The 25,213-nt window shown below is 43.2% G+C and overlaps 1 protein-coding gene across 1 annotated transcript in view; it reads right to left on the reverse strand.

Moving 5' to 3' along the window:
• Positions 1 to 1,053: 1,053 nt before the first annotated feature.
• mybbp1a (MYB binding protein (P160) 1a) overlaps positions 1,054 to 25,213 on the reverse strand; it is a 44,242-nt gene continuing 20,082 nt past the window's right edge. Inside the window, exons 10-27 of the mRNA XM_056284758.1 lie at positions 24,993 to 25,103; positions 24,779 to 24,904; positions 16,688 to 16,894; positions 16,108 to 16,216; positions 15,409 to 15,502; positions 13,653 to 13,813; positions 13,372 to 13,464; positions 13,050 to 13,184; positions 11,931 to 12,104; positions 10,166 to 10,323; positions 9,229 to 9,363; positions 8,559 to 8,652; positions 7,981 to 8,112; positions 7,521 to 7,589; positions 5,340 to 5,453; positions 4,452 to 4,553; positions 3,987 to 4,111; positions 1,054 to 2,233 (exon numbers count right to left, since the gene is read on the reverse strand). Of these exons, the coding sequence (XP_056140733.1) occupies positions 1,861 to 2,233; positions 3,987 to 4,111; positions 4,452 to 4,553; positions 5,340 to 5,453; positions 7,521 to 7,589; positions 7,981 to 8,112; positions 8,559 to 8,652; positions 9,229 to 9,363; positions 10,166 to 10,323; positions 11,931 to 12,104; positions 13,050 to 13,184; positions 13,372 to 13,464; positions 13,653 to 13,813; positions 15,409 to 15,502; positions 16,108 to 16,216; positions 16,688 to 16,894; positions 24,779 to 24,904; positions 24,993 to 25,103 (2,512 nt within the window). The 3' untranslated portion in view covers positions 1,054 to 1,860. The remainder of the gene's footprint in view (positions 2,234 to 3,986; positions 4,112 to 4,451; positions 4,554 to 5,339; positions 5,454 to 7,520; positions 7,590 to 7,980; positions 8,113 to 8,558; positions 8,653 to 9,228; positions 9,364 to 10,165; positions 10,324 to 11,930; positions 12,105 to 13,049; positions 13,185 to 13,371; positions 13,465 to 13,652; positions 13,814 to 15,408; positions 15,503 to 16,107; positions 16,217 to 16,687; positions 16,895 to 24,778; positions 24,905 to 24,992; positions 25,104 to 25,213) is intronic.

Genomic DNA, 25,213 nt, shown 5'->3' on the forward strand with positions numbered 1-25,213 from the left:
TAACATGAGGTCAGATATCTGTGCAGTGTAAATTCCTTACACAACCTACATCTATATTACTCATAAAAGGGAACAAAGTTTGTGTATACAATCCTGATTGAGTTGAAAAGTGTTCTTCTGGCAAGAAGATTTAAAACTCAAGCATAACATTTAAACAAAAATCTAATTGACTTCTTGGAAAGGACCCGAAACTTTTTTCCCCCCAGACTGTGAGGGCTCACATTAGACACAGAATAATGGGTTTTAGGTTTTTATGAGAAAAAAGCTTCCTAAGAAAAATGATTGTGCAATGTGGTTGGATCAAGCTCCAATTGGAACAGCTATTGTATTTGGGTTCCCTGTAGCTCCTACCACTGCGCTACCGTGTCCCCTCACAGCAAGAAGGTCCTGGGTTCGAGCCCCGGGGTAGTCCAACCTTGGAGGTCGTCCCGGGTCGCCCTCTGTGAGGAGTTTGCATGTTCACCCCGTGTCTGCGTGGGTTTCCTCCAGGGGCTCCGGTTTCCTCCCACAGTCCAAAGACATGTAGGTCAGGTGAATTGGCCACACTAAATTGTCCCTAGGTTTGAATGTGTGTGGGTGGGTGTGTGTGTGTGTGTATGTTGACCCTGTGTGATGGCCTGGCGGCCTGTCCAGGGTGTCTCCCCGCCTGCCGCCCAATGACTGCTGGGATAGGCCCCAGCATCCCCGCAACCCTGAGAGCAGGATAAAAGTTCGGAAAATGGATGGATGGATGGTATATTGAATATTTATGTCTCTTAACATAAATATTCAAGCACTCCCAGTTTTGAATGAGGCGAATATCCCAAATTTGTACACTTTCTGTTAAAAGTCCAACTTGTCTTATTTACATCCAGCAGGGTGGTGGCTGCTTTAGCATGTTATTTTCATTAATTGCCTTATCTTTGCAGTTACTCCAGCATGGAATATAAGGATGCTCAGTTTTACATGTAAAAATCCATATCTGTATCTGGAAGAAAAGTTGATACAAAAATTATTATTTTCTTTCTTTTTTTTACTAATTTACAAAATAATGTGCACTACCACACAGGGCTGTTGACCTCCTATTGCTGTTGCATTATAACCCCAGCCACTAATGGCAGCACTGAGTACAGTGATACAGAGCAGCACTCGAGCAAGGTAAGCAAACAAAACTGTGCCATGTTTGATTCTTACAAGTTCTGCGCTGGATAAATTAAATACAATGGATTTCATTAGTGCACCTTCAGTTAAAGTCAAGTCAATTTTATTTGATTTTAATCAATTTTATTTGCCCAATATCATAAACTACAAATTTGCCTCAGGGGGGCTTTACAGCAATACAACATCCGGCCCTTACCCTCGCATCAGATAAGAAACAACTCCCTAAAAAACCTCTTTAACGGAGAAAAAAATAGGAAGAAACCTCAGGGACAGCAACAGAGGAGGGATCTCTCTCCCAAGACGGACAGATGTGCAATGGATGTTATGTGTACAGAATAAAACACAATTTACAGAATACAACACTGAAAGAGGATAACTGAATTATAAGATATATGAAGATGAAAGTAGATTTCATTACTTTAGAGACAGCTCAAATTGCCACCGCCCTGCTGGCCATTAACAAGACAAGCTGGATTTCACAAATTGACATATTTCGGATTTGATGCTTTTGGCACTCTGAAGATTTATAATCACTGAAAAATGGTAGGAGTTACAAGAGCTAGCTCGGCTCTGCAAAGAGGAAGTGACCAGCTGTATAGAGCAGGTGTAACACGAGCAACTGATAAAAAAAAAACTCTTTGAAGGAAACTTAAAAACAGTCCACTTGTTACCAGAGTTGTTAAGTCATCTGGCCAGCCACACATTAAACCAATGTCCCATTTACTCATTCCCTCCCCCCTGTTTCTTCGGTTTCTTTTTCTTCTTCTTCTTGGCTGGCATGGTCTCAGATGTAGTCCTGGTCTTCTTGGCCAGACTGGGTTGTGAAGGGTTCCCTCCTTCCTCTGACCGTTTTCTTTTCATTTTCTTCTTGTCCTTTTTTTTCTTGGCCAGTCCTTTTTCTCCCTCTGGTTTGTTTGTATTGGTGTCTGTATTGGAAGTGGTGTAGACATCTGCTGCTCCCTCTAGAATAACCTTCTTCTTCTTCCGATTCTTCCTCTTTTTTGTTTCTGGTAGAAAGCCTTTCACCTTTTTGGCGATATTTTGCTGCTCCTCCTCTTTGCCGACACTCTTAATCTTTTCAACTTTGGGCTTACTGTGAAAATGGATAGTAAAACATGTAAGGTCACAACAATAGCTTTAGAATACTGTCCAAAAAAACACCCAGGTTAAACCTGTAACATCTCACAAAATGCCTAGAATGGTGCACCATAATTGTTAAAGCTGCTACAAGGAGTTTTTCTACTGATTATTTATAAGTCTCAATTTAATTTTGATGCCTCTATATGTTTGTCATTAGCAAATGAAGCCATCAGTGAGAAGATCCGATATAGATTCCAAATGCCTGTCTCCAGGTCATATTCCCCATGAAATCTGACAAAATGATTTATGGCTCACAGACAGGATACATAGCCACTATTAGAGATGCATTACCTCATTGATGTACACCGATCAGCCAAAACATTAAAACCACTGACAGTAAGTGAATAAGATTTATTATCTTGTTACAATGGCACCTGTCAAGGGGTGGGATATATTAGGCACCAAGTGAACAATCAATTCTTGAAGTTGATGTGTTGGAAGCGGGAAAAATGGGCAAGCTGATCGATCGATCTGATCGACTTTGACAAGGGCCAAATTGTGATGGCTAGACGACTGGGTCAGAGCATCTCCAAAACGGCAGCTCTTGTGGGGTGTTCCTGGTATGCAGTGGTCAACACCTACAAAAAGTGGTCCAATGAAGGACAACCAGTGAACCAGCAACAGGGTCATGGAAGCTCAAGGCTCACTGATGCATGTGGGGAGTGAAGGCTAGCCAGTCTGGTCCGATCCCACAGAAGAGCTACTGTAGCTGAATTTGCTGAAAACGTAATGACAGGTGTCAGGACACAGTGCATCACAGCTTGGTGCATATGGAGCAGCATAGCCACAGACCAGTCAGAGTGCCCACGATGACCCCTGTCCATTGCCAAAAGCGCCTACCTACTATGGTCACGTGAGCATCACAACTGGACCATGTAGCAATGGAAGAAGGTGGCCTGGTCTGATGAATCACGTTTTCTTTTAGATCACATGGACGGTCGTGTACATGTGCGCCGTTTACCTGGGGAAGACATGGCACCAGGATGCACTATGGGAAGAAGGCAAGCTGGCGGAGGCAGTGTGATGCGCTGGGCAATGTTCTGCTGTGAAACCTTGGGTCTTGGCATTCATGTGGATGTTACTTTGACACGTACCACCTACCTAAGCATGTTGCAGACCAAGTACACCCCTTCATGGCAACGGTATTTCCTGATGGCAGTGGCCTTTTAGCGGGATAATGCATCCTGCCACACTGCAAAAATTCTTCAGGAATGGTTTGAGGAACATGACAACGAGTTCAAGGTGTTGCCTTGGCCTCCAAATTCCCCAGATATCAATCCAATCAAGCGTCTGTGGGATGTGCTGGAAAAACAAGTCTGATCCATGGGGCCTACACACTATTAGGCAGGTGGTTTTAATGTTTGGGCTGATCAGTGTCTATCCTGCACACACCTAATTTTACAAAACACCACTTCATCTCTCCTGCTTCTCTTTAAAACAAATGCGAAAGCTACCAGAGGGTGAATACTGGTCTATGCAATAAGATGCAATACCTATGCCAAATGGAGTCATTATTCTACAAAATGCCACTGCTTTTGTCCACAAGGGTGTGCGAAGTCAACAACAATCCAAAACTCCCTGCAGCATCTTTAACTTTTACAGGAAAGAACACATAATTGATGTCTCAGGAACACAGGTCTACACCAACTATACCCTTGTACAGAAAATATCATTATATGAAAAGTGATCTGGACACAGTAACCTACATGACTCCGAAGTGTTTCATGACAGTCCAGTATGTGTCCTCAAGCTGTCCGGTCTTTCTGAACGTGAAAACTTCAGTCAGGGACTGCAGTGCAATCCTGAGTGATTCAAGGTCCAACGACAACTTCTACAAAATACAGCCCATAAAAGACAAATCAATCAAAATAGAGTCTGACTGACACTTCCCAGAAAATCAAGGTCATGGCAGGCAGATGTGGATTGCCTGGATCCAGTCTTATATATCACTGTCATGCACAGCCACATTTTCCATTTCATTTACTAAACTCAGGGGTCTGGAACTGCTTCCCTTTGACAGCAAATCAGATGGCTGGATCCAGGCAAGTACACAAAGAACAAAAGCTGTACACTGCCTGCATATGAAAGCCTTTATTCAGTTTGAATTAAATCAAGGAATGCTACCCTTTATTCTTTTTTCAAGGACTCTGCATACGACTCGTCTGACTTACTTGCTGGTGAATGTGCTTGGTGAGGAATTGACAGAGCTCCAAGACTTTGATCACCTTTTCCTGGACTGCCTTACTTTCACAACTGCCAAGCTTATTCAGAGTCTGTGAAAAAATAGACACATTTGTACAAAACCTTATCAGCAACAGTACTGCAGTAAACACAAACACACGGAACATGAGATGAAATCCTAAAGTTAAACCAACCGAATAAAAAAGTCATTAGCAAATTTGATTAAGAAAAAAATAACTGAGAAGCATCTCAGAAATGTGCATATACTGACATAGGCACTATGCAATGTAATTAAATGAAAAAGGCCTTAGTATGTTTCCCTTTTGACTGCTCTCAAAAATCAAAAACGATTATGTAGCAGTATGTTAAAAAGATGACATGGATTTCCCATAACCTAAGCTTATTATGTGGCAAAGTGCAAAACAGCATAAAGTGCAATAATTTTTAAAGTATTCTCTGAATGCAACACTTAAAAATATGTAGCTATTAACTGTACTCTTAAGTACAAATATACAAGTCCTAAGCCCAGTGTGTCTATAAAAGGCTTAGTTATGCATTGCTAGTTGTATTGCTATATCTGCACCTCACTCACAACAAAAATAATGATTCAATATAAAGTAATTTGCAAGGTACTTGAGGGCTGGACCATTTATCTCAGGATATGCTGATGCCAAGGAGATATTTTACTTAGACTTAATGGGATAATGTGATCCCTCTTAATGGCATCCCAATGAGGTATCATGCATCAGCCTAAGTAGTTTGAAAAACATTGTATAAAACTTTTAAAGACCATGATCCATTAGCATGCTATGAAATTCCAGACACTGTGATAATGCTCTGTTCTCCAGCGGAGGCTGCTCTGAGGTGGGATGACCTACTGCTGCCAACTGGTTCACCGTCTTCTGACAGAGATCTGCCCATGGGGCACCTGCCAACAACTGCTGCACCTCTCTGCTCTGTAGTGCCCGCAGCACTAGCACGCAGGCCTGGCTCTAGAACACACACACACACACACACACACACACACACACACACACACACACACACACACACACACACACACACAGAGTCAACTACGAAAACAGAATATCTGATGCGACAATGTATTTGATTCAATATGTTCAACAGATAAGGCATATCCACAAATTCAAAAATGGACCTTTACTCCTGGGTCTAGAGCCGAAATGTTTTTTTGGAGTGTTTTTATGCTGCCATTCTGTCTTGGTAAGCACCTCAACCGCAACATCATCCTTTTGCTTCAAGTAAAATTTTTGTCGTACATGCACACATAAACGCATATTAAGTGATTACTCCCTATATATAACATTACTATAAATATTTATTTTTGTTCATTATTTTAGTAAAAATGTACAATGCAATGGAAGAGATTGCCTAGAAAGGTTGTTATCCCAGCAACATCACAATTAATTAAGAATCTGGGTAGTTATCCATCCATTATCCAAACCGCTTATCCTTACTCAGGGTCGTGGGGATGCTGGAGCCTATCCCAGTAGTCATTGGGCGGCAGGCGGGGAGACACCCTGGATAGGCCGCTAGTCCATCGCAGGGCTGGGTGGTTATGTTTCATGAAAAGTGGGGTTGCATTTTGCAAACACAACTCTATAAACCAAACATTCTTTTGAATGCAACAATAAAATGAGAACCAGTTTTGACATAAATGGAGATGTTGCATTTAGACTGTTTATATAGCTGATGTGCCACGACCAACATAGACCCGAGGTTAGAGTTAGCGTTACTAAGGATTTCTATTTTGTCTGGCCAGGTTGACAAGACAATAGCTACTCTAATAGTAAATGTGAGGTTATTATTCAAATATGCCAGATAGAAATGTAAACATTTTTAAAATGCTGTATAATGTTTAAATTTTTTTTATATTCATTTGCGGTGGAAAGGTGATGTTTTGCGAAGGAGCAATAGCAATTTTTCTAATTACTCCAAAGGCAATTCATTCAGTTTTCCATTTTTCTCTTGGCTGTCTTTCATTATGTGGTCTTGTATTGCACAAGAACATGGTGTATGTAACCATCTAATGAAAACAGTTGAAATGTTTCTACTTTTAAAGAGAGACTGACATGCCCTTTCTGAACACATTTTTTAACATTGGGAGTTTGAATCACAACTGAAAATAGGTGTGGTTTTAAGAATTCAAAGCTATTGGCTACTGTCTTCCTGGGTGGGTGGGGCTCGGTACCGCTCATCACTTGTTATTTACAAAAAATGTCGGCGAGAGAGAGGGAGATCCTCTGCGAGGATTTTTTTTGAGGAGGAGGATTCGGTGATACAAATAACTGTTAGATAGATAGATGATAGATATTTAGATAAAAGGATAGATGGATAGATCGGCTTCTCCGTGGTTCTATAGCATCTCGCTACGGACACAACCTATATGCAAATTTACTGGTGTCAACGTATCCACCGGCACAATTTGACATTGGACATCTACAGTCAATCACAGATCTCTCTTGAGTGGCTGCAGACGCGCTGTTTTGGCCACTGAATTTCTCCATGGTCACATTCCAACTCAGAACATAGCCTAGCAATAGGAATTTTCAGATTTTGATGTCAGTATTAATTTAAAGTTCGCTTTGGATGGAAACTTGGCTTATTAGAGTGTATGGGTTTTTTTTCTCCCCAATTTTATTCAGCCAATTACTCTACTCTTCCGAGCTGTCCCAGTCGCTGCTCCACCCCCTCCGCTGGTCCAGGGAGGGCTGCGGACTACCACATGCCTCCTCCGATACATGTGGAGTCACCAGCCGCTTCTTTTCACCTGACAGTGAGGAGTTCTGCCAGGGGGACGTAGTGCATGTGAGGATCATGCTATTCCTCCCCAGTTCCCCCTCCCCCCTGAACAGGCGCCCTGGCCGACTAGAGGAGGCGCTAGTACAGTGACCAGGACACACACCCATTTCTGGCTTCCCACCCACAGACACAGCCAATTGTGTCTGTAGGGACGCCTGACTGAGCCGAGGTAACAGGAATAGACCGCTACGCTACCCGGACGCCCATCTTGTATGTTCGAAGGAGTTTGTTTTTACCTGTTGGTGATCTCTGACCCCAGTTGTGATGTATTGCACAGCCATGTCCACAAGGTTGACACAAAGAACCTGTCATTGACATACGACAGAAGCCAAGTCAGAGTTTACCACACTGTTTGGAGAACTTGATCAAATTAGTGTACAGAACTTGAAATTGGTGTTAATTTTATTTCAACTTTCAAGCACTCTTGCTCCTGAGTGCACCAAGGCTAAAAAGACACTACACATCATGATGAAGTTTTTTATCATGAGATTCTCCTAAGCAAATTCAGCTGTCTAACATACAGTACAGAGGATGTTAGCATTCTCAACCTATTCTGTAGATTTTAATAATTTTTCATCAGCACCACAAGCATAACTTGTGAAGCTTCTTTCTGCTGTGAGTGGGCATTTAGCTCATATCATGAATGTTCAGCATGAGAAGACGGTTAGTTTTTAATGTGGACCAGACTATACTTACAGGGAACCTGGTGAATAAGTCATTGAACATCTGTCCTGTCAGAGGGCTGTTCCTCTTGTTCATAAAAGAGCACATGGCCTCTCTGAAAATGGCTGCGACACGCTCCACGTCCACTTTCCCCATGAACCGCAACTGAACGTAGAACGGAGGGATTGAGCTTTTAACAATTTTAAACAATTTCACACATATTTCATCCTTCATAAACTTGGATGGCATTTTCCGTTTTCAAGTGGATAGTCAAATATATTAACATAGTTTTTTCTTGATAAGCTTTATCTTGATCAAACAAGAATCATTCAAATATTTTTCTCCAACTCCTGATACAAATCTTGATCACTGCCGCACACATTCTATAGAATTGACATAGTGCATTATGATGCAGACCAGTTTTTCAGCGTGGGTTCACAGTCCCTCTATCGTAGCCTTCACGATCTATCTTATCTGTGCCATTGATACACCGGCCCACAGTGGCTGAGGTTCACAATGTGACCCCCTAACCATCAACGGTTGGAGGCGGAGTAAAGTTTGACAAAATGCAGATCTCCAAATTATTAGTAAAACAGATCTCTGACACATACGTCTTCTGGGGCAGGTGTATCTTGTGCCTTTTCCTCTTTAGGTTCAGCTGCAGGAACACTTCCTCTAAGTACCTTGACAAGGTACAGAGATGCACTGGAGAAAGATGACATTTTGTCAATTCAAAAACATTGTTGGCATAAAGAGTTGAACTACCATCCATACATCCATTATCCAAACCGCTTATCCTGCTCTCAGGGTCGTGGGGATGCTGGAGCCTATTTCAGCAGTCACTGGGCGGCAGGCGAGGAGACACCCTGGACAGGCCACCAGGCCATCACAGGGCTGACACAGAAACGCATATTCATACCTAGGGACAATATAGTATGGCCGATTCACCTGACCTACATGTCTTTGGACGGTGGGAGGAAACCGGAGCACCCGGAGGAAACCCACGCAGACACAGGCAGAACATGCAAACTCCACACAGAGGACAACCCCCAAGGTTGGACTACCCCGGGGCTCGAACCCAGGACCTTCTTGCTGTGAGACGACTGCGCTAACCACTCCGCCACCGTGTTGAATTACATGATATATATATATATATATATATTTTTTTTTTTTCGATGTGTATATTCACATCAAAGATCATATCAGAGATGTGTGGTATTAGCAGCTGGATAAATGTCGAGTATTCTTTGGCGATTTTTTTCCTGTATACTGAATGCTAACCTGAAGAAGTAGAGTGAGAGTGATGAGTCAGCCTGTCTTTGAGCCTTAGTCATTAGTTTTTCCACAAGGTCATGGAGCTCTTCCTGCCTATCGCCAGCTGTCCTACAATATACCTTGGACCTGCATAGTTGGTTCCTGGAAAGAGACAGAAGTAAATGTTATGGGTTAAAAAGTGCATTGTGTGTTTGCCTGCCCGTGTTTATTCAGAGATTATTAGAATTATAGGTACAAAGGGGCGTTTGGGGTAGCGCAGCGGTCTATTCAGTTGCCTACCAACACGAGGATCAGCTTGGTCGGGCATCCCTACAGACACAATTGGCCGTGTCTGCGGGTGGGAAGCTAGATGTGGGTATGTGTCCTGGTCGCTGCACTAGCGCCCACTCCGGTCGGTTGGGTGCATGTTCGGGGGAGAGGGGGGACTGAGGGAATAGCGTGATCCTCCAACGCGCTACGTCCCCCTGGTGAAACTCCTCACTGTCAGGTGAAAAGAAGTGGCTGGTAACTCCACATGTATCAGAGGAGGCATGTGGTAGTCTGTAGCCCTCCCCAGATCAGCAGAGGGGGTGGAGTAGCAACCGGGACGGCTTGGAAGCGTAGGGTAATTGGCCAAGTACAGTTGGGGAGAAAACGGGGATCAAAAAAAAAAAAGAAAAAGAATTATAGGTACAGTACATCTGCAGTCAAGCTCAAAGGTGGGGTTACCCATTGAATTTTTTGCTTTTTTTATTGTGTTGTAGTTAATTTAAAAATGTTCTGAGAATTCTGTCTGCTAGAAAACTTTTTTTTAAAAATTTAAAATGTGTTTGTGAGTGTGTTGTTAAAGTCCAGTGACACCCAGTAGCAGTCCCTTTCTTACTGTGTGTGTGTGTGTGTGTGTATGCGCGTGTGTGTGCGCATGTGTGTGTGTGTTTAAGTGCATGTTTCTGTCTGCGCACACCTGAATATGTCTGCAGCCTTGCGGAGAAAATCCTGCTCCTGTTGACCACTCTCAGAACTCATGGCCTTCTCGATGATGGTCAGGAGGGGCTCAACCAAGCCCAGTATCAGAGGGCTTCCTGCCTGCTTGGCCACAAAAACCTCAACAAGATCCAACACCTACCACAGGCAATAAAAAGTAGAGGAGCATACTAGTGAGGGTGTGAAAAGCTCACAAAAAAGATGCAAACAGACTTAATAATGGGGGAGGGCCACAAGCAAGGGTATGAGAACCATTCTAAAACAAACAAGGATTCAATACAACTAATTCAGGATGTACTCTCTGTTGAGTGCTTAAAGTGATTAGAGTTAAGTTGAAAGCTACACTTCCTCATTCACAAATGCTTGTTTTTTGTTTTGGATTTTCCCCCCATTTTTTCCCCCAATTGTATCTGGCCAATCACTCCACTCTTCCGAGCCATCCCAGTCGCTGCTCCATCCCCTCTGTCGATCCGGGAGGGCTGCAGACTACCACATGCCTCCTCTGATACATGTGGAGTCACCAGCCGCTTCTTTCCACCCGACAGTGAGGAGTTTCACCAGGGGGACGTAGCACTTTGGAGGATCCCGCTATTCCCCCCAGTCCGACAGGCGCCCCGACTGACAAGAAGAGGCGCTAGTGCAGCAACCAGGACACATACCCACATCCGGCTTCCCACCTGCAGACACGGCCAATTGTGTCTGTAGGGACGCCCGACCAAGCCGGAGGTAACACGGGGGATTCGTACCAGCGATCCCAATGTTGGTAGGCAACAGAATAGACTGCTACACAACCGGGACACCCCACAAATGCTGTTTTTTGAAAAAAAAAAAATCTTTAAAATGGTACAGGCCGGTCCTATGAGAGCAATTAGAAACTTGATAGAAGTATTTCTGACATTAAACATTTGTCTCTGAGTCTATGCAGATTTTCTTGGCTCACTCTTTCACATTGGGATTGCGTATCTAGATGTCTCCCATCAAAAGGTGCAATGAAAAATACAGATTACACTTCATTAGAAGATATGATTCTCAAATGGTTTTTCATCACGCATCAACTTTTACTTTAAAAATGACATTGTTAACTTATATTATGTGCTTCTATACACCCTATGCATTGCCTTGGTGCACTGCTTGTTGACACCTATGTCCTTTCGGACTTGAACCTAGTTTTTTTTTTGGCACTTGCTTGTGTTGGTGTCTCCTGACTAGATCCTTGCTTGTGTTGTATTAACTTTCAGATGTACGTCGCTTTGGATAAAAGCGTCTGCTAAATGAAATTGTCACAATTGTAACAAATTGTCTCTGTTGCTTACTGGTTATCTAACAGGGGGTTTTGAATCCAGCCCATTTAGTTTTGTTGTCCCGTCAACATATTAATCTATCTCACTTATTTATCTAATTCGCAAAAAAAACCTACTACTATGAAAAAACAAGACAGACTAAATGGGAACATGACTAGGTTGAAACCTAGTATATGACTGGACTGCAACTACATTAATTAAACAGTTGTTTTTGCACGACTCCGTTTAAAAAGCAACTGTTTTGACACTGGTTCTGTGAATAGTTGATGATGTAATAGAAAACTGTTTGCACCTATTCATTTTGAAAAGAGAAACGGCAAATGGGGAAACACCATCACTCACTCAGGCACTGTTCAGTCATTCACTCACAGACAACCGCATGTGTAGGGCTGGCCCCACTGTTGCGGTCTAGCCATAAATAAAAAAACAGCTTTAGCAGAATACCTTGATCTTGTACTCTCGGACCAAAACCTTCTCTTTAAGCAGTTTGGCCTTTTCATCTTTCTTAGCCTGGGTCTTTTTCTTTTGCTCTGCAAAAAGAATCGAAAGGCTGTTGTCTAGCTTCATCATGGTTTCATCGTCCAGATCTTCAGCATCACTGCCATCATCCTCTATGGCCTGGGTGTGAGACGGGGCACAACTGGTTATTCAAATATGGCTTCAAAATAATCTAACTTTACATAAAGATGGCTTCACAGACTTCAAACTCGAACAACTTTGTTTTAGAGTGTTAACTGTTACTTAGACCCCTGCTAGCCCATAATCAACTTTTGCATTTAAGTTGCTCCAGATAAGAACAGTACCTAAATGAAGAACAGTACCTAAAGGCCAGAATTTGTACAGCAAGGTTTTATTCACATACTGATTTCACAAATGAATAACTGCAGCCACTGTTAGACCATATATGGAGCTGAGCCAAATTCACAACTTGTTTCTGATAGCATCAATTATTTGCTGCAGTGTTGCGAGTTGAAGTGATAATGTTGCAAGGAAAACATCCAACTTTCACTGCTTATTACACCATCAGTATTAAGAAGATGGTTATAAAAATCAAATCACTCCTTCTCTGACTTAACACAAACAAATTTAATCACTATAGCTGCTATAATTTACTGGGAGGAATGAACCCTTCCAGCACCCACCAGATTTTGTCATTCAAATCCGCGATAAAAGACAAACTAGCAGACCTTTTCAGACGCGTTACCTGGGGAATCAGCCCTCAGCAATAATCAGGAACCAGTCATAATTGTTATATGAAAGGGCTCAGTAAACAGAACTCAAAATCATTTACAGAGGAGCACAGAAATTTCTTTAGGCTGTTATTATATTTTTATCCGATATAGTAGCATAGGCAGCTATCATATTTGTATTATTGACCTTATGAGCTCATTAAGTTTGGGTAGAGCAATCTCTAATATAATAAAGTCATTTTTCACTGCCACATGTTTTTTATCCAAAATGAGAGCTACAATGAATAAATCTCAGTACATAAGAAATATTAGAAATAATTTACACAAACAATGTCAGTCACATGAGTCATCAGTGAAATCCCGAAGAACTCACCAGAGCATTCTGCTTCTGGAGAACCTTCATCAGCTCTACACGGAAGTTCTGATCAACTTCTGTATCCTCCTCCATTTCTTCATCATCATCCTCCTGCTCAGAGTCAGAGTCTGATCCATCAGACTCCCCCTCCTCCTGGGATAGCAAAAGGCACGTGGAAATGAGGTTGTTTTGACAGATGTTTATAGAACAGATATACTGCATTTAGAAATCTCCTCAAAAACTACAGCCTGTGGTGTTGATAAATGCCAGTCAAACATAATATTTATTGATACAATAATATAAAGATTAGTGACATGCTCATAATCAGAGCAGGACAGACCATCTCCACATCCTGTTCCTCCTCCGCTTTGTCATAGTCGTCATCCGTAACCACCACAGCACTTTCCTCCTCATCCTTGTTCGGGTCTAAAACCTAACCAAGCACATGATTCATTTTGTTCATATAGAGAGTAGAAATAAAACAATATGGATTATCAACAAACAAACTGAAGGGCCACCAGATGGTTAAGCAAAAACAAAACCAAGGTTTTGGCAGACAGCACTTTCTTTTGGTAGACAGCATTTCCCTTATCCATTTGTTTTCCTGAGTGTGCCACTTACATCCAGGATGGCAGTGAGGGCTGTTGCCGTGACATGGGGACAGATGGAGGAGAAGACAGTTTTGCAGACTTGTCTGATGTGACGGCTGGGCTGGGACAGCAAGGACAGCAGGATGTCAACCACCACCTCTACCCAGTGGGGCTCCTCTTCTTCTTCTTTGACTATGGGAGGGATGGCGGTTGGAGAGATTATGAAAGAAAAAAAAATGGAGCCAGTACATCCAGATACTTCATCAATTTGCTGAGGCATAGTTTTTGGAGGAAATGCTTACATACGTAAGTGACAACAGATTAAAAAATTCAAAACTTTATTGAACTCACAATGTGACAAATATCTTGAAGCGACATTATGACTAAAATTCAAACTGTCTTACATCTTACTAAAAGCATCTTTGCAACTGCCACAGTAATTAGTTATTGTCATTTTCAGATTTATATCTCACCAACTATGGAGCATAGTGGCTTCTTACAGTCTATACAAATGTTTATCCATCTTCTTACATAATCTTACTATTTACTCCAGTATCTCATTTATAAGTCATTACTTCAGCAATGGGATGTGTTTTGGAAGCAGCCTCCTATCACTCTTAAAAGTTTGATGAAGACAGTTTAAAAGGACAGCTGAAAGCCTCGAATACAGTTTACAGCCTTTGAAACTGACAAAAATCACCGGATCATATCCCTGGAAGCACTGTATGTGGGGGTTAGCCTAACCCTAACCCTCTAAACCTAATCCTACATCCATGTCATGATTTTTGGAGGCTTAAACGACTGCTCAATTGGACTGTGTTGAAGCCAACTGACTAGATTCAGTGATGTGGCAAGTTGCTCAATACGAAAACTTTCAGTGAGGTTTTTGTCTGTATGGTCTAAAATAATGCTAGACAATATTATAATAAAATCTGGGTTCAAAAAAAGAAAGGTGAACCTTAAAACTTTAATGTTTTACAATACAGCTAGAAAAACAAAGCAGTAACCAAATGATTGTTTTCACATGGTTTGCTGTGATGGATGTTGGACTGTAGTAAGCAATCATGGTTAGCATTCTGCTTTCCACAGGTTTAGAATTGTCTTTCCATGGAATAAAATGTTTCTATCATTGTGATTTAGTCAACATTTTGCCTTCAGCCAAATTAGCCAACAACTATCATGTTGATTTGTACAACTCTTGGCATAGCATACAAAAGAAGTATACTATTAATATCAACATTTATTTGTGATTCACAAATCGTTCTTCTGACACAAACCCATGAATCATTTTACTATGCAGGTTTTTTAGGGTAATTTGGTGGTTGTGTCCTCCCTACCCATAACCTCCAAATAAAAGGTGCAAATCATATTTGCTATACATCAGAGTTTGTTTTATAGCCTGAAACTGAAAATAATCTCAAACATTTGACTGGTTGACGAAGGCAATACAACTCTATTGGGATTAGCCACCATTTGCATGGGTGGAAATGGTGGAGCTAATTCTGGAGAAGCAAAAGATATATTGTTGAACATTTGTAATTGTTTATGTACGGTTGAGGCATGGAGAGTTGCACAAGATGTTGATTCTTCGTGAAAGCATCAGCATGCAGAGTCGCAGCTTGATGTGTGAGCAAGGATATGTTGGGTTTGGTTTGATTAATTATTGTAAAAATCTCTGGTGCTAATCTGGCACAAAACAAGTTATTGCCTCCCAGCACACATTATCCACAGGCACTTCATGGTAGGTAAGATGGTAACTTTATCCCTGCTAATATCAAAAGCTTTACCCGTTTTCTTCTTTTTACTCTTGGATTTCTTCTCTTCGGCTTTCTCTATGCAATTCTGGAGATCCTTCATTATGTCCAACACTTCCTCAGGGGCCTCCACAGTAAAATAAGTTGAAATAATTCATTAGGTACATAGTCTTCCAAGTGAAATGAAAATGATTTTTTTTCTTCAAAACTGCATGCAAGCCATTGATTGTTTTCTTGACATGATAAGAATAACAGTTTGAAAGGTGAATGGTCTGCATTTATTTAGCGCTCTTCTAGTTTACCGACCATTCAAAGCATTTTAAAATGTATGCCTCACATTCTCTCTCTCACACACACACACACACACACACACACACACACACACACACACACACACACACACACACACACACACACACACACACAGATGACGAGGCTGCCATGCGAGGTGCCATCCTGCTCATCTGGAGCAGTTAGGGGTTCAGTGTCTTGCTCAAGGACACTTCCACACGCTCTCTGGAGGAGCTGTGAATCGAACCAGGAACCTTCCGATTACTAGATGAACCACTCTACCACCTAAGTCATGCCACCCCATATTTTTATAATGGCTGGAGGAGTGTTGACACTATTTTGAATATATCTCTTTGTTTCCACACCCACACACTCAGGCTGTGAAATGTTGTGCCTTTTTTTTTTTTGTTTGTTTTAAAAGTAAAATACAAAATGCTTTACCTTGAATAATTGCATCCCGACCAATAGGAATAACTGTTGAAATGCGTTGATTTCTGGGGTGGGGTCTTTCTTGGCTTTCTTCGTAAGACTGGCCACTGACTCGAGCATGCTGGATGAAGAAATACTTTGAGTTAACAATTTAACACAAAGTATAACTCAAATCGGGGGATTCTTGAGGCAAAAAATGCTATCATCAATGTAACTGCATGTTTTTATTGTGTGACCATTTTGAATGTCCTCCAGTTGCCTTTTTGCATTTGGTTTATGGTGGGATTACCATCAGCCAACGTTGGTCACTGTCATTCAACCAAACGCACAGTATGCAAGTTGTCTCACTTCAACTCACAGTCTGACAAGGGGGATGCATCAAGCTCTTACTTTATTCCTGTTGTACTGTATAACATACAATATGACCAAAATTGCACTGTGTTTCGGCACCTTAAGACCAATTTTAATTGGCAGATTCAAGACAATATCCAATTATCTTAATATCCTTTGCATATCTATCTACATTCTGCTGTAGGAACCTGGAGCAAGTGTGTTTGCCTTATGGCACTGTAGTGAAATTCTCTTATTATACCTGTCCCAGGCCTGTTTCTGCTCAGGGTTGAAAGGCTGAGCACTCAGAACATTTTTTGGCTGGGTGAGGAGTGCTTGGGCGTACTGCACCAGCCAGTGGATCCACATAGTGCCATCGGTCATTATCCCCAAAGTGCGCCTCTGATTGTGAGCAGCCACCTCAGCCTTGTCATCAAGCACTGGCATGTAGTGCACGTGCTGGAGGAGCCTGAAGGGAGGACAGTTTGAAATCAGCAGGTATATCAGTTGAGTGATGAAACATATCTGTCAATAAACATTGTATCCAGATGAACTGATTCAACCTTCTTTGAACAGCAGATATATTGCAATGTCGTACTGCAGTTAAAAAAAGACAAGAATAAGACCATACTTTCAAAACAAGACGATTAACAATTATAAAACTGGAAAACAAAAACCCAGCCACTGGGGATGCAAAAGCCAGTGCATTCTTAGTCCCGGTCCCAAGCCCGGATAAATGGGGACGGTTGCATCAGGAAGGGCAGCCGGCATAAAATCTTTGCCAAATCAAATATGTGGATCATAAATCAGATTTCCATATCAGATCGGTCGAGGCCCGAGTTACCAACGACCGCCACCAGTACTGTTGGCCAGCAGGGTGCCGGTGGAAATTATGCTACTGTTGGGCAAAGGAGAGGGGGAAGGCATGTCCAGAGGCAGCAGGAGAGGAGGAAGAGTAGGAGTGTGGAGGCGAGAGTCGGACCTTTGAATGTTGGGACTATGACTGGTAAAGGGAGAGAGCTGTCTGATATGATGAAAAGAAGAAAGGTAGGTATACTGTGTGTGCAAGAGACCAGGTGGAAAGGGAGTAAGGCCAGGAGCATCGGAGGTGGATTCAAACTCTTTTACCATGGTGTGAATGGGAGGAGAAACGGGGTAGGGGTCATTCTGAAAGAAGAGTATGTCAAAAGCGTGCTAGAGGTGAAGAGAATGTCAGACAGAGTGATGAGTATGAAGCTGGAGCTTGAAGGTGTATTGATGAATGTTATCAGCACATATGCCCCACAAGTTGGCTGTGAGATAGAAGAGAAAGAAGAATTCTGAAGTGAGTTGGATGAAGTGGTGGAGAGTGTACCCAAGGAGGACAGAGTGGTGATTGGAGTGGACTACAATGGGCATGTTGGTGAAGGGAACAGAGGTGATGACGTGATGGGTAGGTATGGTGTCAAGGAGCGAAATGTGGAAGGACAGATGGTGGTGGACTTTGTGAAAAGGATGGGAGTGGCTGTGGTGAATACATATTTCAAGAAGAGGGAGGAACCCGGTGATGTACAAGACTGGAGGAAAGTGCACATAGGTGGACTATATCTTATGTAGAAGGCGCGATCTGAAAGGGATTGGAGAGTGCAAGGTGGTGACAGGGGAGAACGTAGTTAGGCAGCATTGGATGGTGGTATGTAGGACAGTGAGGGGGACAGCTCGGAAGGTACTTGGTGTGTCATCAGTACAGAGGAAGGAAGACAAGGAGACTTACTTGGTGGTGGAATGAGGAAGTACAGCAAAGTATACTGAGTAAGAGGTTGGCAAAGAAGAAGTGGGATAGTCAGAGAGATGAAGAAAGTAGACAGGAATACAAGGAGATGCAGTGTAAAGCGAAGAGAGATGGCAAAAGCAAAGGAAATGGCGTATGGTGAGTTGTATGAGAGGTTAGACACTAAGGAAAGAGAAAAGGACTTGTACCGATTGGCTAGACAAAGGGACCGAGCTGGGAAGGATGTGCAGCAGGTTAGGGTGATCAAGGATAGAGATGGAAATGTGCTGACAAGTGGGGAGAGTGTGCTGAGAAGGTGGAAGGAGTACTTTGAGGGGATGATGAATGAAGAAAATGAGAGAGAGAGAAGGTTGGATGATATGGGGATAGTGAATCAGGAAGTGCGATGGATTTGCAAGGAGGAAGTGAGAGCAGCTATGAAGAGGATGAAGAGTGGAAAGGCAGTTGGTCCTGATGACATACCTGTGAAGGCATGAGATGTTTAGGAGAGATGGCAGTGGAGTTTTTAACTAGATTGTTTAACACAATCTTAGAAAGTGAGAGGATGCCTGAGGAGTGGAGAAGAAGCATACTGGTACCGATTTTCAAGAATAAGGGCGATGTGCAGAACTGTAGCAACTACAGAGGTATAAAGCTGATAAGCCACAGCATGAAGATATGGGAAAGAGTAATAGAAGCTAGATTAAGAGGAGAGGTGACGATTAGCAAGCAGCAGTATGGTTTCATGCCACGAAAGAGCACCACAGATGCGATGTTTGCTTTGAGAATGTTGATTGAGAAGTATAGAAAAGGCCAGAAGGAGTTACATTGCGTCTTTGTGGATTTAGAGAAAGCATATGACAGGGTGCCGAGAGAGGAGGTTCGGTATTGTATGAGGAAGTCGGGAGTTGCAGAGAAGTATGTAGGAGTGGTGCAGGATATGTATGAGGGAAGTGTGAAAATGGTGAGGTGTGCGGTTGGAATGACAGATGGGTTCAGCGTAGCGGTGGGATTACATCAATGATCAGCTCTGAGCCCTTTCTTGTTTGCAATGGTGATAGACAGGTTGAAGGATGAGATAATAATAATACATTTTATTTGTGGGTGCCTTTCAGAGCACTCGACACCTTACAGAAGACAGTTAAAAAAAAAACAACAAACAAGCAGCACTGTATCAGACACCATAAAAACAAAGCAGGGTCGACAATAAAAAGTTAACACAACAGATAAGTATAAAATCATCATTTGCACAAAACTCAATGAAGCGTAGATCACACCGAATATGCCAGTTTGAAAAGACACATTTTGAGATGGGATTTTAAGGTTGAAAGAGAGTCAATGTTGCAAGTGTCTTGTGGGAGAGAGTACCATAGGTGGGGGGCAGAATGACTGAAGGCTCTAGACCCCATGGTAATCAAGCAGGACAATGGTGTAGTGAGTTGGAGAACAGAAGAGGATCTGAGAGTGCAGGAGGGTGTTTGGATATGAAGGAGTTCAGAAAGATATGAAGGAGCTAGGTTCTTAAAGGCCTTAAAGGAGATCAGGCAGGAGTCTCCATGGACTATGATGTTTGCGGATGACATTGTGATCTGTAGCGAGAGTAGGGTGCAGGTTGAGGAGAGCCTGGAGAGGTGGGGGTATGCACTGGAGAGAAGAGGAATAAAAGTCAGTAGGAGCAAGACGGAATACCTATGCATGAATGAGAGGGAGGACAGTGGAAAGGGGAGGATGCAAAGAGTAGAGGCGAAGAAGGCATATGAGTTTAAATACTTGGGGTCAACAGTACAAAGTAACGGGGAATGCAGAAGAGAGGTGAAGCAGAGAGTGCAGGCAGGGTGGAGTGGAGTGGGTGGAGAAGAGTGTCAGGAGTAATTTGTGACAGAAGGGTACCAGCAAGAGTTAAAGGGAAGGTTTACAAGATGGTTGTGAGACCAGCTATGTTATATGGTTTGGAGACAGTGGCACTGGTGAAAAGACAGGAGGCAGAGCTGGAGGTAGCAGAGTTGAAGATGCAAAGATTTTCACTAGGAGTGACAAAGGAGGACAGGATTAGGAACGATTATATTAGAGGGACAGCTCAGGTTGGATGGTTTGGAGACAAAGCAAGAGAGGCAAGATTGAGATGGCTTGGACATGTGTGGAGGAGAGATGCTGGGTATATTGGGAGAAGGATACTGAATATGGAGCTGCCAGGGGAGAGGAAAAGAAGAAGGCCAAAGAGGAGGTTTATGGATGTGGTGGGGAAAACATGCAGGTGGCTGGTGTGACAGAGGAAGATACAGAGGACAAGAAGAAATGGAAACGGATGATTCGCTGTGGCAACCCCTAACGGGAGCAGCCAAAAGTAGTAGCAGCAGTAGAAACTGGAAACCTAAAATTAGAAATCTGGTGGCTTTAATACCACCATCTGACCGGCTAGGAAGCAATTCTACAGAGTCAATATTTCATGATAAACCCACCTCCCCCTTAAATATCATGGACTTTATACACCCGTCTTCATATCATACTCTTGAATTTACAGACTTTACTTTGGACATTAACTGCAGTGGGCTGGGCTGAATAGATATTAAGGTATTATGATGTACAACCCAATTAGCAACTAAATGCTGACATACAACCCCTTGCCTGATCCACTGCCCTTTGACTGACATACAAGTGATTTGTTCATGTCGGTCATCAATGCACATTTTCTCTGATTTGATACCTTTGATGTCAACTAACATCACATAACTGCATGTTACTGCAGACAGAGGAGGAAACCAAAAGACTGGTTTATTTTTAGATCATAATCAGTTAATATTTATGCAAAATTAATTCTGTGGCACTCTTGCAGTGCAATCATGTCACTTTTTTCCAATGACAGCTTTGCACAATTACATATTGCCTCTTAATTATTTATCCCATTTACACAGTTGTTCCATATGTCTTGAGTATCCGTATTATATCCAAAAAGGGATTTTTCACGTAAAAATGCAAGAACAAATTGAAATCCATTCACTTAAAACCACCTCAGGAGGCGGTCTGAGATGCATTCTAGCCAGATGTTATACATGTGCAAAAACATCCATCTCGCCAAGCCCTATATGACAAACAAAACTCCTCCCAAAACTCACAACGGAGTTGTCACCCAGCTGATCAGGGAGGTGCATGAAGGGAAGGGTGACCTAGCTGTGCTTTGGCTCGACCACGCCAACGCATACAGCTCAATACCCCACAAGCTGACCTCATCCTGAACTACTAAGGGAACTTCAGGCTCAGAGTCATTTCTGGGAATACAACATCTGACTGGCACTGGCTCGAGAAGGGGGTTATAACTGGGTGCACCATCTCAGTTACACTCTTCACCCTTGCCATGAATATAATGGTCAAGGCAGCTGAAACTGAGCGCAGAGGCCTTCTGTCCAAATCTGGCGTTCGGCAGCCTTTATGGATGACCTCACCGTCACCACATCATCGGTGGTAAGTGGATCCTCCAGGGCCGAGAGAAGCTCATCTCCTGGGTGAAGATGAGTTTTAAACCAACCAAATCCAGGGCCATGGTGTTGAAGAGAGGGAAAGTGGTGGACAAGGTTTTGCTTCTTTTTGGATGGATGGCATTGCAATCTCATCCATCACTGAGAAACCAGTACAGAGTCTAGGCAAGGTCTGTGACTGTAACCTCGGAGATACAGCGGCAATCTAAGCAACCATCAAGGAGCTTTGAGACTTGGTTCACCACAGTAGACAAGTCTAGCCTACCTGGCAGATTCAAGGGTTGATTTTATCAACATGGCATCTTACCTCTGCTGTTGTACAAGGTGTCCCTGTTAACAGTGGAGACTTTGGAGAAGATCAGTAGCTACATCTGCAGATGGCTAGGTCTGCTGCAAAGCCTTAGCAGTGCAGCGCTGTATGGGAGGAGCAACAAACTCCAGCTCCCTATCAGCACCCTCAATGAGGAGTTCAGGGTTTCTCACACAAGAGAGGCACTACTCTATCGGGACTCCTGGGACTCTAGCGCGGCGTCAGCAGGCATGATGGTGCGGACAGGCAGGAAGTAGAGAGCCCAGGAAGGCCTGAAGATAGGAGAGTCTCAGTTGAGACACAGGGCTTTGGTGGGCAGGGTGGCAACTGGAAGGGCACAGCAGGGAACCATCCCACAACCTCGCTATGATAAGGCCCATGACAAGGACAGACGCCACCGAGTCCTAGATGAGGTGTGAGCAGGTGTTGAGGAGGAATGGACCGGCAGGATGGTAGGCATGCGGCAGTAGGGAGCATGGGTGGGAGGGTGTGCTGGAGAGGACGATATCCTGGACAGATATCTGACAGGCAGAATCCCAGCAAATCAAGTTCATGGTCCAAGCAGAGTATGATGTTCTACCTAGCCCAGCAAATGTCCATGTCTGGGGCAAAATTGATTCTCGATCTTGTCCTCTGTGCCCTGGTAAAGGTTCCCTCAAGCACTCCCTCAAGCACATCCTCAGCAGCTGCCCAACAGCCCTGGGGGAGGGCGGATACCACTGGCAACATGACCAGGTGCTGAAGACAGTTGCAGAGGCCATCTCCCAAGTTGTGGCCAACAACAAGCAAGCTCATGGCCAGAGGAACATCACCTTTGTCAGGGCTGATGAGCAGCCTTAGTCATAGCCCAAATCAGCAGCTGGTCTCCTCACCTCTGTGTCAGACTGGGAGCCGTGAGTGAACTTAGGGAGGCAGCTCAGGTTCCTGGACCACGTTATAACAACTTTGTTGAGGCCACACGTGGTGCTATCATTAGCCTCTTCAAAGCAGGTGATCCTTATAAGCGCTTTGGGTGTCTAGAAAAGCGCAACATAAATGTAATGATTATTATTATTACTATTATTATTATAGAGCTTACAGTTCCCTGGGAGGACTGGATGAAAGAGGCAAATGAGTGAAAGCAGTCCAAGTACCAGAAGCTGGTGGATCAGTGGAGAAACAGGCTGGAAGGCATGCTGTAAGCCCACTGAAGTAGGATGTAGAGGCTTTGCTGGCCACTCACTGTGCAAGGTCTACACTCTACTTGGCATCACTTGGGCTGCAAAAAGGAAAGCCATTAAGTCCACCATGGAGGCTGCAGAGAGGGCCTCCAGATGGCTTAGGATCAGGAGGAGTGATCTGTGGGTCCATGCTGCAGGGAGATAAGCCAGGGCCTGATCAACCCTAGCTGGGTGGGTCACTTGTGTGAGGATGTATGATGCTGAAAGACTCGAAACACCTGAGGACCTCAGGAAACATCACTGATGATGTGTCCCAGCGCATCCTAGGATGTATCTTCGAATCAAGTATAATGTGACGTGATGTAGCCATCCTCCAAGGAGGAAACAGCTTCATTATCACAAGCATGGAGGACATGCATGGTTGGAGTTCAAGTCAAACTCAGATGTGCAGACACATCCGCAGGTTATTTACCCAGTCACTGTCACCGAAATTGCAAAACGCTATCCTCCCCAACCACACTCCTGCACCCAAGTTGCTCTTTCAATACTTGGTGCGTTCAGTATAAGGCACACACTCTTCTAGCTATATTACAGCTGTCTTGCATCCTGCTTTCTATACTGTCATAACTGCCAGAGCTGGGCTCTCCCTCCAGCTGGCAGAAGATGCAAGAATGCAAAGATCATTTCGATAGCATCTGCCATCTCTACACAAAGTATAAGTGCCTGAAGCTGTACGCCGATACATAATGTGAAGGCATGAACTCAGCTATTTTTTATTTTTAGGTGTCTGCCTGTTCCGGTGTTAAATTGTGATAGTATTTTGGATATTATTTGCAAGTGATTATTAGTGCTTGATTTACAGATTTGGGTTTTATCAAAACTTGTGTGTATTAATGTAAAAGGTGGAAAGTGTTTGCACCATTCTTGTGCATACTATGAGACAGAAATCTTCAGGCACCACTGACATCAAGTAAATATTTGACTGAAAAGATAATTAAAATCATGTGGAGCAAAACACATGAGGGGGGCAATCGGATTTCTCTCTGGCTTATAAAGACACATTTTAATAACAACTGTAATTGTAACGCAGATAAACTCCCATCCAGGGGACCGTGGTGGTGTAGCGGTACAAGCATTGGCTTTGTGTCGATGCAGTTGCCCACTGGGGACCGGGGTTTGCACCCGGGTCTTGTCAGATCCGTCTATGGCCGGACTCGATGAAGCAGCAATAATTGGCAACACTGTCTTCGGGAGGGGGGCAGAGTCGGCTTGTGTTCGTTACACGAATACATCTCTGTGTGTGTCGGAAAAAGCAGTGGTTCGGCCTGGATTCGCCTTGTCACGAAAGTGGCGAAGTGTCTCCTTCGAGACTGCCGGCCGGAGAGACACAGTTGGCGAATGCATACAGTACGAGGGTGGGTGTTTGAATTAAAATAGGGATCGATTGGCCACTAAATTGGTAGAAAAAGGGAAAAATCAGAAATAAAATTAAAAAAACCCAAAAAATCCCATCCAGATACACATTGCATATAATACAATGTATAAATGGGGCTATTGTTTCTTTTGAAAAGAACAGTCACCTACAATGGTCTTTTATGTAATGAATGCTATAGCATTTCTGCCAAGTTATTGGCAAGTGTCATAATTAGAAAGTGCTCACCCAAAGAAGGAGTTGATGATGATGACTCTAGTTTGGTTGTCCAGGGGTACAGAGAGTTTACCCTCGGTCTCTGGTATGTCTGATGTGACCTTCTTGGTTTTGAAGAACGCATGAAAAAACACAAATCTGGAACAGTGACAGGACAGTAACATTGATTTGCTATGACTTACTAAAAAATACACAAATCCTCAATAGTGCTAGAGGTAGGGCTGACCTGGCCACATCTTTGACAAGACGCTCATCTTTCTTGACCTGTTGATTCTCCACGATGGAGGTGAGCCTGGCAATGATCCACTTCCTAAGACGGAAGACGTAGTTTTCCTCCCTGAGAGGAAAAAGTCAGTAACACATTATGTTCAGTTCAAGGCTGATTTACAGTGGCTTGCAAAAGTATTCATACCCCTTGAACTTTTCCACATTTTGTCACGTTACGAC

This window comes from Lampris incognitus, chromosome 8, assembly GCF_029633865.1.
Source record: "Lampris incognitus isolate fLamInc1 chromosome 8, fLamInc1.hap2, whole genome shotgun sequence".
NCBI classification, from domain to species: domain Eukaryota; kingdom Metazoa; phylum Chordata; class Actinopteri; order Lampriformes; family Lampridae; genus Lampris; species Lampris incognitus.